The sequence below is a fragment of the Atta cephalotes genome (genome assembly GCF_000143395.1).
Source record: "Atta cephalotes unplaced genomic scaffold scaffold00011, whole genome shotgun sequence".
NCBI lineage: Eukaryota > Metazoa > Arthropoda > Insecta > Hymenoptera > Formicidae > Atta > Atta cephalotes.
In genome coordinates, this window is record NW_012130075.1 from 1,533,110 (window position 1) to 1,548,726 (window position 15,617).

Sequence of the window (15,617 nt, forward strand, 5' to 3'; positions counted from 1 at the left end):
TGTGTGTGTGTGTGTGTGTGTGTGTGTGTGTGTGTGTGTGTGTGTGTGTGTGTGTGTGTGTTGTGTGTGTGTGTAGTGTGTGTGTGTGTGTTGTGTGTGTGTGTTGTGTGTGTGTGTATTTCACCTAAACCTGATTTTTCCTAAAATAATGCGAAAATTATTCCCGTAAAATATTTATGAATGTTTATATATGTTTATGCATATTTATATACCTCACGCGAATAATTACTACTAATTAATAATTATAAATTCATTTAAAAGAACCATACAAGTAATATAGGATTGTGTCCGAGATGCCACAAAGCAAAACGCGAAATGTACAGCGATATCCGTTTTATTTAACAATGATTTAATAATAACAATGATTTAACAATGATTTAATAATTTTTAAATCAATGTCAAATTAAATGATTCAAAAACAAGCAAAAAAAGGTTAATTTTATACAAGTAAAAAATAATATTACCGCAAGGTTGCTCCACCAGTGCCCGATATCTCTCCCAGACCTCCACCTCCTCTCAGAATATGCACAGGACACTCGCATAAAATACTCGCGAATACACTGTAATCGCGCGCGGACTATAACTTGAGTCCGATAACTTGAACGGCACTCCCGAAACGCACGACGCGACGAACCGGCTGCGGTTCGTTCATTCTTAAATCGGCGGCGAGAGTACATTAGCTTCTCCGTTGGATTTTTACACGAAGAGAATGATTTTACTCAATATCTAAAAATTTATCTAGATATATTATATTCAGATATATCCGAAATTTTTAGATACTTGAAAAAAAAACGTTCTTTTCGTATAAATATCCTCTGGATACTGAGCCCTCCCATCACGTCAAGGTCGTACCCGTGAGAGGGAAGCTAATCTGAAAAACGTAATATATAGTTATTATCTTAATTACGAAGTAATCGGTTAATTTTTAGAAACGAATATCACGTTTGTAATTCGTTATCATTGAGAAATAAAGTCAGAGCAGATAAAAGGGCTGAATCTTTTATTTAGACATAAATGATTAGAGTCTAAAATGAAATAGGCTAGAGAGTAATAAAAAAGAAAAATATTTCTTTTTTATTACCGATAAATAGTTACGATTAATTTTTAACCGGATCTCTGTATAGAATCGAAAGGTGCTCAAAAAAAATTTAATTAATTATTAAATTATATTCATTGTGAAAGCAGGAATTGCGATATTTTTGCACGAGAGTATTCAAATTAACATTGCTATGACTCTTGTGTGACCTTTCGTATAGACAAGCAGCCGTGTCGCATGGCGCTCTTCTTCACATTTCTTTTTGAAAAGTATAATCGCGGAAAATGTTAGATATAATACGAAAGTGTATTTCATGAATATTCATATAATACGATTGCTAGTATAATTAATTATTCATAAAGCTTCATATTAAATTTAGTATTTTTTGCGATTACATTTCAAAAAGGAATGTAAAGAAGAGCGGCACGCAGTACGGCTACTTACCTGTACGAGGTAAGACAATGACTGTAACTACGCATAAACATGACGCGTCGTTCCGTGCCACCCCGTGCCATCCCCACTTCAAGGTCGCGCGTCGCTCGTCTAACTGTCGAAATATTACGCGTATTAGAAAATTAGTAAAATAATCTACTCGTTTTAATATTCTGCGATGAATATTACATGATGCTTTATTATACATTTTATTTTCTAAATTCGTTACGCACACAACTCATCTATATCTTAGGCCGGTATTCATAGTGTCAGAACTTATATTCAAAACTATCTTAAGTACAATTTTAAAAAGTCACTAATCATAGGGCCGTATTAATATCTTAAAACATTACTTAAGACAGTATTGAAATAAGAACGAAAGAGAATCGCTCTTAGATATCTTTAACTTATGTATCTCTGTATAACATGAAAATTCTCTTTATACCCATTATTACATATTTAGTCCAAAATGTTTTATAATTTAAAACATGTTTGCATTTATATAATGAATGTATAACTTATTGTTCATCTTTATTTTAATATAAATCATCAAAGAGAGTAATAAAGAGATTGAGATATAATTCTTAGTTAGTAATTCTAGTACACACCTTAGTTTTGAGCAACATTACTATTTGGGCATCCTTACGTTATTAATCGTCAATTCGCGTTCGTGAATATTTAATTTTCGTAGATTAATGTGCGACACCCGGAGCGGTCGTGCCACACATCTATTCCCCTCCGCGCTCGCCGAGTGAATGCCGAAGTGATGACGTAGTCAATCATCGGGCCGCTCCCCCTCGCTTTCGCCGCATGACCTTTCTCCTTGCTTTTCACCGAGCGCCGTTTAAATTATTGCGTATGAAAAATATTAACGTATTATTCAATTATACATTTTGACAAATGGCTATTGTCATACATTTCGCACTTTGCTTTGTGACATCTTTAGCCCTTGTTAAATCATATATTATAATATTTGCGCGATTCTTGTAAACGTAATCAGTACTTGTGTTTGCGTGCGTGGAGTATTTTTGATATTCCAACATTATGTCTGAATTTTTATTATTTTTTTTAGTGATTCATAAATAATTTAAGGTTGATAATATTCTATACATGCTTTATACAAAGATACATGCAAATTTTATTAATATTGCGGAACAATTTGCGCTAAATAATGCAGATTTGTGTGTTTTAGTTGAAAGTATATATAAGTATCTTGTCATTTAATTTTTCAGTTAATAAATTAATTTAAGACATTACTATTGCAAATTATCCATGTTTCACGAACCTAAAAAAACATAATCTTCGAGTTACTAAATAATTAAGTTTTTTAGACACCCGAAACTTGAACGATTTTTCCTTTTGTAGTTTGTCAACTTTAAGATATTGAAACATATTTTTTCTTTAAATATTTTTGTTTCAGAGTTTTACATTTTTGTATAAAAAAGTACAGTTTTCTCATTTTGTTAACTATATTTAGTTATAACAATTTATATACAATTTGTTATAAATATACAACTTTACAAATACTTTCTGAAGATATCAAAATATAAGAACCGATTAATAATTTTTACATACTTGTAAAAGCGACGAAAATTAAAGTATATAATTTAAACAAAAAAATTAAAAGAGTTATTTAGTATTAATTTATTATTTTAAATAACTTCTAATTTATTTCTTATTTAATATTTTATATAAGTTTCCAAAAACTATTTTATATCTTTTATTTTTAACAAGTTTATTTACCTGTTTTTTTACAAATTCTTACGATTTTATATTTTTAAATAAGTTTCTGGAATTTATTTTTTATTTTTTATTTTAAATAATTCGTATTTATTTTATCGAGCCATGATCGGCGTTATACGTAAATTTAAAGAATTTCTGAAACATGGATAATTTGCAGTAATAATAATGTCTTAAATTAATTTATTAACTGAAAAATGAAATAATGATGAACAAGATATTTAGTACTTTTAGCCACAAAGCTGTATTTAGCGCAAATTATTTCACGATATTAAAAAAATTTGCATGTATCTTTATATAAAGAACATATATAGAATATTTTCTCAACTTTTATTGAAGTATGAATCATTAAAAAGAATTATGAAAATTGAGACATAATATTGAAATATCTCATGCGAATAATTACTAATTCATTTAAAAGAACATGCTAGTAATATAGGATTGTGCCCGAGATACCACAAAAAAATATACGGCGATACCGTTTGTCAAAATCATGTAAAATACGAATAATATTTAAAAATTGAATAAACTGTTGAATATTTTTCATACGCAATAATTGGGTATAATCTAAACAGCGCCCGATGAAAAACGAGGGGAAGGTCACGCGGCGAAAAACGAGGGGAGCGGAGAGCGTGCCGTGCGGCGCGGTGATCGACTACGTCATCACTTCGGCATTCGCTCGGCGATCGCTGAGGGAGGCGGAGTCGTTCTAGGTGTCGCGCATTAATCTACGAAAATTAAATATTCACCAACGCAAATTGATGATTAATTCTACGTAAGGCTGCCCAATAGTAATGTTGCTTAAAACTAAGGTGTGTATTAAGAGTTATATCTCAATCTTTATTACTCTCTTTGATGATTTACATTCAAATAAAGATTAATAATAAGTTATACATTCTTTAAATAAAGATAAACGCAAACATTTTTTAAAATTATAAAACAATTTGGACTAAATATAATAATGAATATAAATAGAATTTATATTATACATTTACAGATATATAAATTAGAGATATCCAAGGACGATATTCATAGTCCGTTCTTATTTCAAGACTATCTTAAGTAATGTCTTAAGACACTAATACGGTCCTCTGATTCGTGACTTCTTAAAATTGTACTTAAGACGATTGAATATAAGCTCTGACTATCAATACTAGTTTAAGAAGATAAGATATAGACGAGTTATGTGCGTAACGAATTCAAGAAATTAAACGAAAATAAATTAAACGTAAATCGTATAATAAAACATCGTGTAATATTCATCGAAGAATATTAAAACGTAACGAGTCGATTTTAATTTTGTAATACGCATTAACGGTAATATTTCGACAGTTAGACGAGCGACGCGCGACCTTGAAGTGGGGATGGCACGGGGTGGCACGGAACGGAGCGTCATGTTTATGCGTAGTTACCGTACAGTCATCGTCTTACCGAAGCTCGTACAGGTAGGTAGCCGTGCTGCGTGCCGCTCTTCTTTACATTCCTTTTTGAAACGTAATCGCAAAAAATACTAAATTTAATACGAAGCTTTATGAATAATTAATTATATTAGCAATCGTATTATATGAATATTCATGAAATATAACTTTCGTATTATATCTAGCATTTTTCGCGATTACTTACTTTTCAAAAAGAAATGTGAGGAAGAGCGCCATGCGACAGGGCTACTTGTCTATACGAACGGTATCACACAAGAGTCATAGCAATGTTAATTTGAATACTCTCATGCAAAAATATTGCAATTCCTGCTTTCACAATGAATATAATTTAATAATTAATTAAATTTTTTTTGGACACCTTTCGATTCTATACAGAGATCCGGTTAAAAATTAATCGTAACTATTTATCGGTAATAAAAAAGAAACATTTTTCTTTTTTATTACTCTCTAGCCTATTTCATTTTAGACTCTAATCACTTATGTCTAAATAAAAGACTCAACTCTTTTATCCGCTCTGACTTTATTTCGCAATGATAACGAATTGCAGACGTGATGCAGACGTTCGTTTCTAAATGTTAACCGATCGTAATATAGATAATAACTATATATTACATTTTTCAGATTATCTTCCCTCTCACGGGTACGACCTTGACATGGTGGGAGGGCTCAGTATCCAGAGGATATTTACACGAAAAGAACGTTTTTTCTCAAATATTTAAAAATTTTCGGATATCTAAATATAATATATCTAGATAAATTTTTAGATATTGAGTCAAATCATTCTCTTCGTGTAAAAATCCAACGGGGAAGCTAACGTACCCTCGCCGCCGATTTAAGAATGAACGAACCGCAGCCGGTTCGTCGCGTCGCGCGTTTCGGGAGTGTCGTTCATATTATCGGACTCAAGTTATAGTCCGCGCGCGATTACAGTGTATTCGCGAGTGTTTTACGCGAGTGTCCTGTGCATATTCTGAGAGGAGGTGGAGGTCTGGGAGAGACATCGGGCATTGATGGAGCAATCTGGTGGTAAATATATATTTTATTTTAAAATTAACCTTTTTTCGCTTCTTTTTAAATTATTTTATTTGACAATGATTATTTTTAAATAAAATGATTTAAATAATTCTATATTCTATAAAATAATTATATAAAAAATAATTCTATAAAATAATTATATATTCTCTAAAATAATTATATATATTTTTTAAAGAAGATCTTAGAAAATTTGTATCAAATTTTTAAGTAATTTTTAAGTAATTCTTCTTTTACCTAATTTAGATAAAATAATTGTACATATTCTCTAAAATAATAATTATATATATTCTAAAATAAAAATAAGAAAGAATATACGCAAGTTATTATTCGCATAAATCATATATTTAAAATCAAATTACATAATTTCACTGTAAAAGAGATTATGAGGACAGGATTAATTTTTTGAATTTTGTATTGCGACATCCTATATATAATGTGTTAAATTATATTTTTTAACATTTGCATTCTCTTGATTGTATTGATAATAATTACTTGATCGAAACGTTACGTAATTTTATTTTAAATATATAATTTATGTGAATAATAACTTGCATATGTGGCTGTATGCTCTTTCTTATTTTTGTTTTATGTTATTGAACCATCTCTAATAACATTGTTTAAATTTTATTTATATATGTTCTCTAAAAAAAGATCTTAGAAAAATAATTTGTATAAATATATATATATATATATATATATATATATATATATATATATATATAATATATATATATATATATATATATATATAATAATATATATATATATATATATATATAATATTAANAATTTATTTTTTGCTAAGATCTTTAAAAAAGATATATATAGAGAAAAATATTATATATATAGAGAATATTTTATATATATAGAGAAAAATTGCCGATATGACATAAATTTTCTAAAGCGACACCCTCTTATTTCTCAGAAACTAATTATTGCACTTTATTATTAATACTAATAAAATCATGATCTGTTTAGCTAATTAAAGAAGTACAAATACGAATTCATAATTCGTATATTTGTGACTTATTTCTATACCAAATCAATTAAAAACGAATTCTACGATTGTGAAATTAAAATTCTTATGATTTTCTTTCAGTAGTTTAAAAAAATAACAGTGACTATATTATTGATAATATTACATTATTCTAAATGCTTGTAGTTTCCTAAATCAGTTTTATTTATATTATTTTTTCTCTTAGTTTTTATTTATAATATGATTTTAAATATAAAATTAGGGTGCAGCGTAAACCGCCACACTTATCTGTGTATCAAAATAGATCATGAGCTAACTTAATCTTTATAATGTTACTTCATAATGTCAAATAACTCTGTTGAAGCTGAAGACAATTGTCCATATATAGAATAACTCTTAAAAAACTATCGTGTTATATATTTGCATTTTGCAGAACAGTATAAAGTAAATATGCACATCAATAAAAATATTTTATAACGAACTGAAAAAATTCTAGAATATATTCACTGTACTCTATGCAGATAATTCCGTTAAAAAAAAAAAAATAAGAATACAAAGCACTAGTGTCTACTGTGTCAGTTTTGGAGCCCATTTTATCAAATCCTTATTTTTCCTTACCTTATGAAAGATTAATTATTGTTAAATTGCAAACAATATTATAAAAACTGCTTATATCTGATGGAGATATTTTTTAGTTTGTACTTACGTTTTTAAAATTTTTATTATTAATTTTTTGTTTAAGAAATATTGTCTAAAAACAAAGTATGTCGGTATCGGTGACTTTCCTCTAATTATTTTAGAAAATATATATAATTATTTTAGAAAATTATTTTATATTTAATTAAATAATGGGTATAAAATTCTATGCATACACAAATTATATTTTCAAAATTGTATTTATATTGTATTCATATTTTTCAGCAAACTGCATGCGTTCATATAGCAATTATGTTTTAAAGTAATGATTATTTTTTTACTCTGTTTTAATTTGGATTTTAATTTATTTGTTACAGAATCATTGTAGCGATGTTGCAGATATAACTGTTGCGCATCGGGTGAGTAAATGATAAATTAACATTTTAATTGGGATAACGGATGTATGATAATTTTATTAGTACATGTACATACTGTATTATATATTACATACTTGAATACATATACATGGATTTAATAACAATATATAGACAAACATATGTATAGCATTGCATACATCCGTTTCGTTAAAATTGATAATTTAGTTGTGTATGCCTCATTCTCTGGCTAATTTCATAGATCAAATTTCTAAAAATTAGCATTAAAAAATTAAGAAATTTTAGAAAACTAAACAAAGTGTGAACTATAAGTTCACACTTTGTCATTATAACAAGAGCATTGATTTCTTTATTCTTTATAATTGTAAACTTACGCTCCAACGTGTTACTTAGAGCCTACGTATAATAAATTTAAATGATTGATACATATCGTATATACATAATCATATAAAACAGTTGATCCTCAGAGAAAAAATATCTCGTCGGTGTGTAATCCTTTCTTTCCACACATTTTCTTCTCTCTTCTTCAAATTATTTACATGAATTATTAGCAGGCAGTTATATAAATAACGACAATTTCTTCGGTTTTCTGTACACGTCTTGAGAACGATGGAAAATCGACAATTTTCTGCACGATTCTCGATATCGAGAAAGCTGCGGCAATGAAATTACGAGCTATAGCACAGATACTTCGTCGATAGTAATTTCTATTGGAAACTGATTCGACTTCGTAATGTCTGGGTCTGCCTTACATTTCTTTTTGAATGGCCGTCGTATTTGTTTGTACAAATACATATCAATTTATATAACACGATATCAATTCTATTTATCTCTTATTTAATTTATTTAATCTTATTTATTTAATAATTAGAAAATAAATAAATCGCGCACATAAAGGAATGTTACAGTTGCCACAATCGGAAGTAATGATAATTTTTGCCCATCAATACACCTGATTGTGATAATCGTATTTTTCAGCCATAATCATTAAAATGCCAATCTTACAATTATTACAATCGTATTACAGTTCTTATAACCAAAAAATGAATTGATGGGCGATTTTGGTCGTGGCAACCATAGCTATATTTTTCCGTGTGTATACATTATACGCTTTAACAAATTTTCGATCCGCTATTTATAGTATATATTTTAAAATAGTTTCAAGTAATTAACTCTTTGTGGCGACGATTCTATTTGGAGTCACTCTTTTATTTCATAAATTGCTTATTAAATTCGAATTGAGGTAAAAATTTAAAAATTCAAAATAGTAGATTTACGAACGGAATTTCAAAAAAGTAATTTGATTATCATAAAAGTATTAGGAAGTTTTTAATTTCGAAATAGATAACATTAAGTTTCTAATTTCGCTTTGAATAAATACTGATTTCCAAACTGACTTTCAAACTCTGATTTTGAACATTGTGACATTAGAGCCTCCTTCACTGAGATTACTATCCTTTACTGCAAAGAAATGAACATTGTTATGTAATTTACATCCTTCTTCAGAAGGCAGTAGTGCGCGACGACATTTTGCGGTTACAGAAAAAAAGCCGTCATATGTCTTCTCTCAGATTTTTTTTTTACTCTTACATTTGAAACGTTTCGAGTATAAATCGAATAAGTTATCGATTTATCGACTATTCGAATTTGAACCATATTCGATTTTAAGAGATGTTCGATTATCGAGAATGTCTCGCATTCTCGTACTCGCATAATTGTTTGCAATTCTGCTTGCCAATTGAGATTAATTTGAGGTTATGTGTCTATCGTCTATAGAAAGGTTATACATAATAGTGGCATGTTACGGGATGGATGATGAATAAGCTATTATTTATTCCGATCAAGGAAATTAGTCGGGAGATTTATGGTGGTACGGTGCGACCATCCGAGATTTGTAAGGCCTCCATTAAGTTGACTTCAATCGTCAAGCCTTTAAACTCTTATATCAACGTGACGAACGATGTTGCGGGAGAGCAGGCAAACTCCGCCGATGAAAGGCAACAGAGAAACTCATTATTGGGACAGCTCGACGGCATTCCCATTGCCATTAAGGACAACTATTGTGTCAAGGATAAACTTACGACTTGTGCTTCTCGGATGTTGGCAAACTTTTCCCCGGGCTACAACGCCACCGTATACGAGAAGCTCAGGACGCAGGGAGTTGTCTTGATCGGTAAAACTAATCTTGATGAGTTCGCTATGGGCTCTGGCACTGTAGATTCGTTTTATGGACCAACAAAGAATTTATGGAGTTCAGAAGTGTTGTCTCAATTTTATTCGTATGGGTCTGACGATTCGCAGGTCACTACAAGGAAATTCCATGAAAAAGATACATGGCGCATAGCAGGTACATTGCCACAAATTATTAGTCATTGTTCAGTGCACTTGTCATTTATCTAATTTACGTTGAGGAATACATTATACAATGAACACCAATTAATTGTGACATAACATCAATATTATAATTTTGCGCTTATAATATACACTTACAAAATTGTATATAATAGTTATATTGTTGATGTAAAATTATAATATTAATGTGTTACTGTTTGTGTTTACTGAGTAGTGACAATTTTTGGGATATAATAAATACATCTTAGGTGGCAGTAGTGGAGGTTCAGCAGTTGCAGTAGCTACAGGTACCTGTTGTGCAGCCTTGGGTTCTGATACTGGTGGTTCTACTCGCAATCCTGCATCGTATTGTGGTCTAATTGGCTTGAAACCAACTTACGGTTTGGTATCACGTTATGGTCTTATTCCTCTATTAAATTCAATGGATGTACCTGGTATTCTCACGAGAACAGTAGACGATGCTGTATTAATTTTAAATGCCATAGCTGGTCCTGACCAAGCAGATCCTACTAGTGTACAAAGAGAATATGTTCCAATTAACTTATCCGAAACGATAGACATTAGTAATCTTAGGATTGGGATACCAAAGGAGTATGGAGTACAAGGTATAAGTGAAGAAATTGCAAAATGTTGGGAAAAAGTTTCTTGTCTTTTGAAAGAAGCGGGAGCCAGTGTCGTCCCAGTGTCGTTACCACACACCGATTACTCTATAGTATGTTATTCCGTATTAAATCGATGCGATGTAGCTAGTAATATGGCTTGTTATGACGGCGTAGAATATGGTCACAGAGCCAATGAATGGAGTTCGATTCATGAATTGTACAAGAAAACTAGATCAGAAGGTTTCAATAACGTAGTCAAAGATCGTATACTAGTCGGGAATTATTTTCTTTTGGCGGAAAACTACGAGAAATATTATGTTAAAGCAATGAAGATGCGTAGATTAATCGCACAGGATTTTGATGTTTTGTGGAATAGTAATGTAGATCTTTTGCTGACTCCAACTACGCTAACTGAAGCTCCGAGATACGACGAATTTATACAACTGGACAATCAGACGCAATGCTTGATTCAGGATCATTGTACGCAACCCGCGAATATGGCTGGTTTGCCCGCGATCAATGTACCGATCAAACTCTCTTGCAATAAGTTACCTTTGTCCTTGCAATTAATGGCGCCGCTCTTTCACGAACAGAGGCTACTTACAGTGGCAAAGTGGATCGAACAGACAGTGCGATTTCCGAGACTCGAATTGAAGAATTCATGTTTGCTTGAATAAAATAACTTTTTACAATCATTGGTGGATTTTCTTTAGATTTTCTTTATTAAGCTTGCATTCTTTTAAGTTGTACATATATATCACGTTAGATTGATCTATTACGATTTTATACGAAGTGCCAGCTAATATCATTGGATTTCATATATGCACCTTTGAGTAATATGTATACAATTAGAACGAAAATTATATAGATTTCCCTGCGTAGCGCAATAGCGCGTAGCGTAACCCTGAGGCTATGTAATGCAAACAAGTTACACTCCCGTATACCATCTAGCGTATCTGAAATTCTATTCGTCGAGTAATAGCGTTTGCTTTGCAACCAAACGACCCTTATCTCGTTTCCGCGTTATAATGTTTATTATATATAAAAACGAAATTGTGGAGCTCTCTTCACTGTAAGACTAATTCTTTAAAAATAGGCGAGAAAGAATTTTTCCAAGTAAATATATGTTATTAAAAGAATAATTTTTTATTAAGTTTTTATTTTTAAAGATAGCAGCTTTTTTTATTTTTGCACTTCGTATTTACATTTCATCTCGGTCTCGGTTATCTAATAATATACATCGTATTCTTATTTTCATTGCGAGTTACTGAGGCTTGCATGACGAAACTCTGACATTTCGAAATTCATTATCTCCCGAGGACCTGAGGGTGATTTGAACAGAGTACAAACAACTGACAATATGGGTATGCAAAATCTATTCACGTAACCGATGTAATAATTAAATTGTTGTAATGTTTCAGTCCGATCTATTGTATTCATATTAGATTAAGAAATGGGACAATCTAATTTATATAAACTCAATTACGTTTTATTGTTGCGAAATTCAATGATATATATAAAAAGCTGCACAATTATAAAAAAATAATTACAGATTGTACGACATAAAAGAATCGAATACTACATGTACAGAATAAATTATTAATCGAATTACATTTTTTTTTAGCACAAGTAGATGATCTGGGAAGGCGAGATTTATTTCGAGAAAAATATAATATTTTCTTATCTCGAAATGAATTTTCGTTATTTCAAAATGTTATCTACTTATTCGTTGAAAAGTTGAATAAACGAGGAGATGTTCAACATTTCTGCACTGAATACTGAAATGATATTCATATGTATCTTTGTTTTTTCTTTTTATAATTCAGCCCGATATCGGTCTCCGAGTTTTAAGAAAATAGTTCAAAAGAACAGAAATAATGTATTCTTTCTGTATATATATATATATATATATTATTTCGTTCTCTGGTAATAGCGGTGCAAGTGATGTTGGATCATGCATATATTCGGACGTTTCTATTCAGACGCGTGCTGTCTAATTTTGTATTCTCTTTTCTTGCTATATTCCGTAATTCCAGTTCTTATCGTTGTTAAAAAACTAGGTTGACTACGAAACCATGAGAAATGGAACAATTATACGTCTCATTTCTCGTGATTTCGTCAAAGAAATACTGAACACAAGTCTTTCGTTACTCATTGCAGCATCTCGCTATAATATCATTACCATATTAATGTAAAAAGTTTTAAATAATTCTCTGATTAAAATATATAACTTTATATGAAATATATAACTTTATATTCTTATTATATTATTTTTTTAACTGTTGAATCGTTTTCCAATCCATTCATTTCCCTGTGAAAAACAAAATTAAAGTGAATATGAACGACTTGCTCGAATGTGCTGAACTGAATTGCATCATGTACAAAGCTATGTAATTAATGACAGAGGAAATAATGTATCTAAGTACCGTGCTCAAGTAAAGCGCTCGTATTACACGCTTTAATCTAGACTTGTAAAGCTTTGCGGCGACCATCGGCGGGAGCCATACTTTAGAACATCAAACGCGCTTGGCAATCATTCTCCTTTGAGTTTAAAAAATATGAAGCCTTTGTAATTGATGCAACCCTCGATTCCAGCCTGATTCTATCGCATGTTATTTCATTATCTCGATTAGAGTTCGTCGTAAATCCTTGACTAATATTCACTGTCCAAAAACGAAATTCTTCGCTGTCCTACGCATTCATTAATCTTGTTTATTCAGTTTTGTATTGGTGTAGCAATAATGGTGAAAGGGGAAGAGAATAATTACGCATGAGAGAATTATTAAAACTTTTTTATCTTCTTTTGCCCTTCTTTTTTCGCGCAATTATCCACCGCGTGAAACATTTTTATGACCTAAGTCTACCACTAGTCTTACGAAGAAAGTTGGAGCTGCTTCTAAAACAAAATTTATGTTATTAAATTATGAAATAATTTTGATGTACAATATAAAGAAGAAGTAATTCTTTATATGTTAAAATTATTCGTCATTTAATGTAAAAATTATCAGATATAATTTAATTTTAAAAAATGTGACAAAGAGTTGAAGAAGAGGCGCGTATTTAACATTTCACAATTTCAAACGCTATTATTATCGATTATTGACGATTCGTATTCCAATTTATTTCTGCTTGTCCAGGTGCAAATGATATACAATGCGTGGCTAATGGAACTTGAATTTCGAGGGCACGCGCGTGATCTTTTGATTTATGATATCAATCTAATTCAATATAGTTAATTCATATAGTTAGTAGTGAAATATATATTCAAAAATTTCATTTCAAATCCTTTCATACTCTTATAGAAAATTAATACTCAAAGATAGTAATTAATTACTTATTTTGGGTATTAAAAGCATTGTTAGCATTTTTAATTCGGCTGCAATCTGAATAATTTTGGTATAAATAAAATTTCATTCTTTTTCACCAAAATTATAAAGAAGTATAAAGTCTGATAACTTCTTTCAAAATATTTTCTTAATACACTATTATAAAGATGATGAAAAATAACTTTGAATTTTTCATTTATTATTGTTTGAATTTTCCTACATTTTTTAAAAGTCCTGAATAACAAAAAAAAATTGGGCTGAATAGAGAGGAATAAAAATACATTGCAGATGGAAATTTAATATTCCAATTAAGAAGTAATTAATCACTGTCAGTATTAAATTGGCCAGTATTGGATTTTGTAAAAATATCAGATCTATATATGATAAAAGCCAAGGCGTAATCTTTGGGAAACATTGAAATATTTTCCAAAGATTACGGAAGTTATAACAAGAAAGTTTTTTAATCAATACTGATTAATAAAATTCTTTTTTCATCTCTCACATTATCTATTCTTCAATTAAAGTCAAAATAAAGTTTAACTGTTTTAGAATCTCTATTGCGATTCTAGCAATGTTCTAGCGATTTTCTTAAAATTTCAAAAACAAAACTTTTTAGGATATCTAACAATAATTAGTAAGAATAATACAGGTTACAATTGTATCTAATGAGCTTTCAAGAGAAAAAAATAGACATTAAATTCAATCGTATATTATAGTTTTTTGACAATCTTTGGCGTATATATGATTGTATGTAAACAAATTACTGCATTTCCAGTCATTTATTTATTGATAATAAACTTCGATCGTATAGCGAAGCAGATAAGAGACAGGGAGATAAACGAATGGACCGAGTCAAATTGATTCTTACTTCGAGCAATTTATCTTCCAAATTTAAGGAAATACAATCCCTTATGTATAATTATATTTGTTTCTATGCAATTAAAAATTGTGTATATTTTTGTTAATTTAATTTAAAAATCAATTATTTAGAAATATAAAAATCAAATTTAATCAATTTCAATTTAAATTTTACAGACATTTTAATAAAATTGTATTATCCAAATAAAAGATATAACAACTTTTTTTTAAATGACATTTAATATTTGCATAATTTAAATATTTCAAATATTTTACGATATCAATGAATTGAATTTTTAGGAAAGTTTTCCCCACAGTAGAACAAACCTTTGCAATTGCATTTTCGAGAAACCTTTAGGAATACATCGCGATAGTTATAGTAACAAGGAAACGGTAGAAAGATACGATGAAGCAAGAGGTTTTTAGGCAAACGGGTCCAGGGGGATCTTATACACGGTATCCTCGTCGCACTGTGCAAGCTCGCTCTCACCATTGCGACACAGAAACGTCAAGGATCTGCCATCTCGGAGATCTGTCAGACAGAACGGTAACTCGAAACGAGATGGAAGGAAAAAGGCAAGCGGCTAGCTACGTACGCGAGAGGGTGGCCGTCTCTGGGAAAACAGGGTTGGGCACAGGGTGGTGAGGACGCATGCGTCGGACCCGGCCGTCGGGGGCTGTCGTGTCGCTCTCTGTCGTCGGTTGCGCCAGTCGTCGTGACGACTTCGAGCCGTCGTCGTCAAGAACGTCGTGTTTTCAAATCGTCCGCCGCGCGCCCACGCAACCACCG

The 15,617-nt window shown here is 30.6% G+C and overlaps 1 protein-coding gene across 1 annotated transcript; it reads left to right on the forward strand.

Moving 5' to 3' along the window:
• Positions 1-9,504: 9,504 nt before the first annotated feature.
• LOC105616987 (glutamyl-tRNA(Gln) amidotransferase subunit A, mitochondrial) lies at positions 9,505-11,320 on the forward strand. Its single transcript, XM_012198568.1, has 2 exons — positions 9,505-10,036; positions 10,290-11,320. The coding sequence occupies exons 1-2, from the start codon at positions 9,505-9,507 to the stop codon at positions 11,318-11,320; spliced, it is 1,563 nt and encodes a 520-aa protein (XP_012053958.1).
• The last annotated feature ends 4,297 nt before the right edge of the window (positions 11,321-15,617 follow it).

Coding starts and splice junctions, on each gene's coding strand:
- LOC105616987 (XM_012198568.1), top strand. CDS start 9,505: ATGAATAAGCTATTATTTATTCCGATCAAGGAAATTAGTCGGGAGATT. Junction 10,037..10,289: donor AGATACATGGCGCATAGCAG/GTACATTGCCAC, acceptor AATACATCTTAG/GTGGCAGTAGTGGAGGTTCA.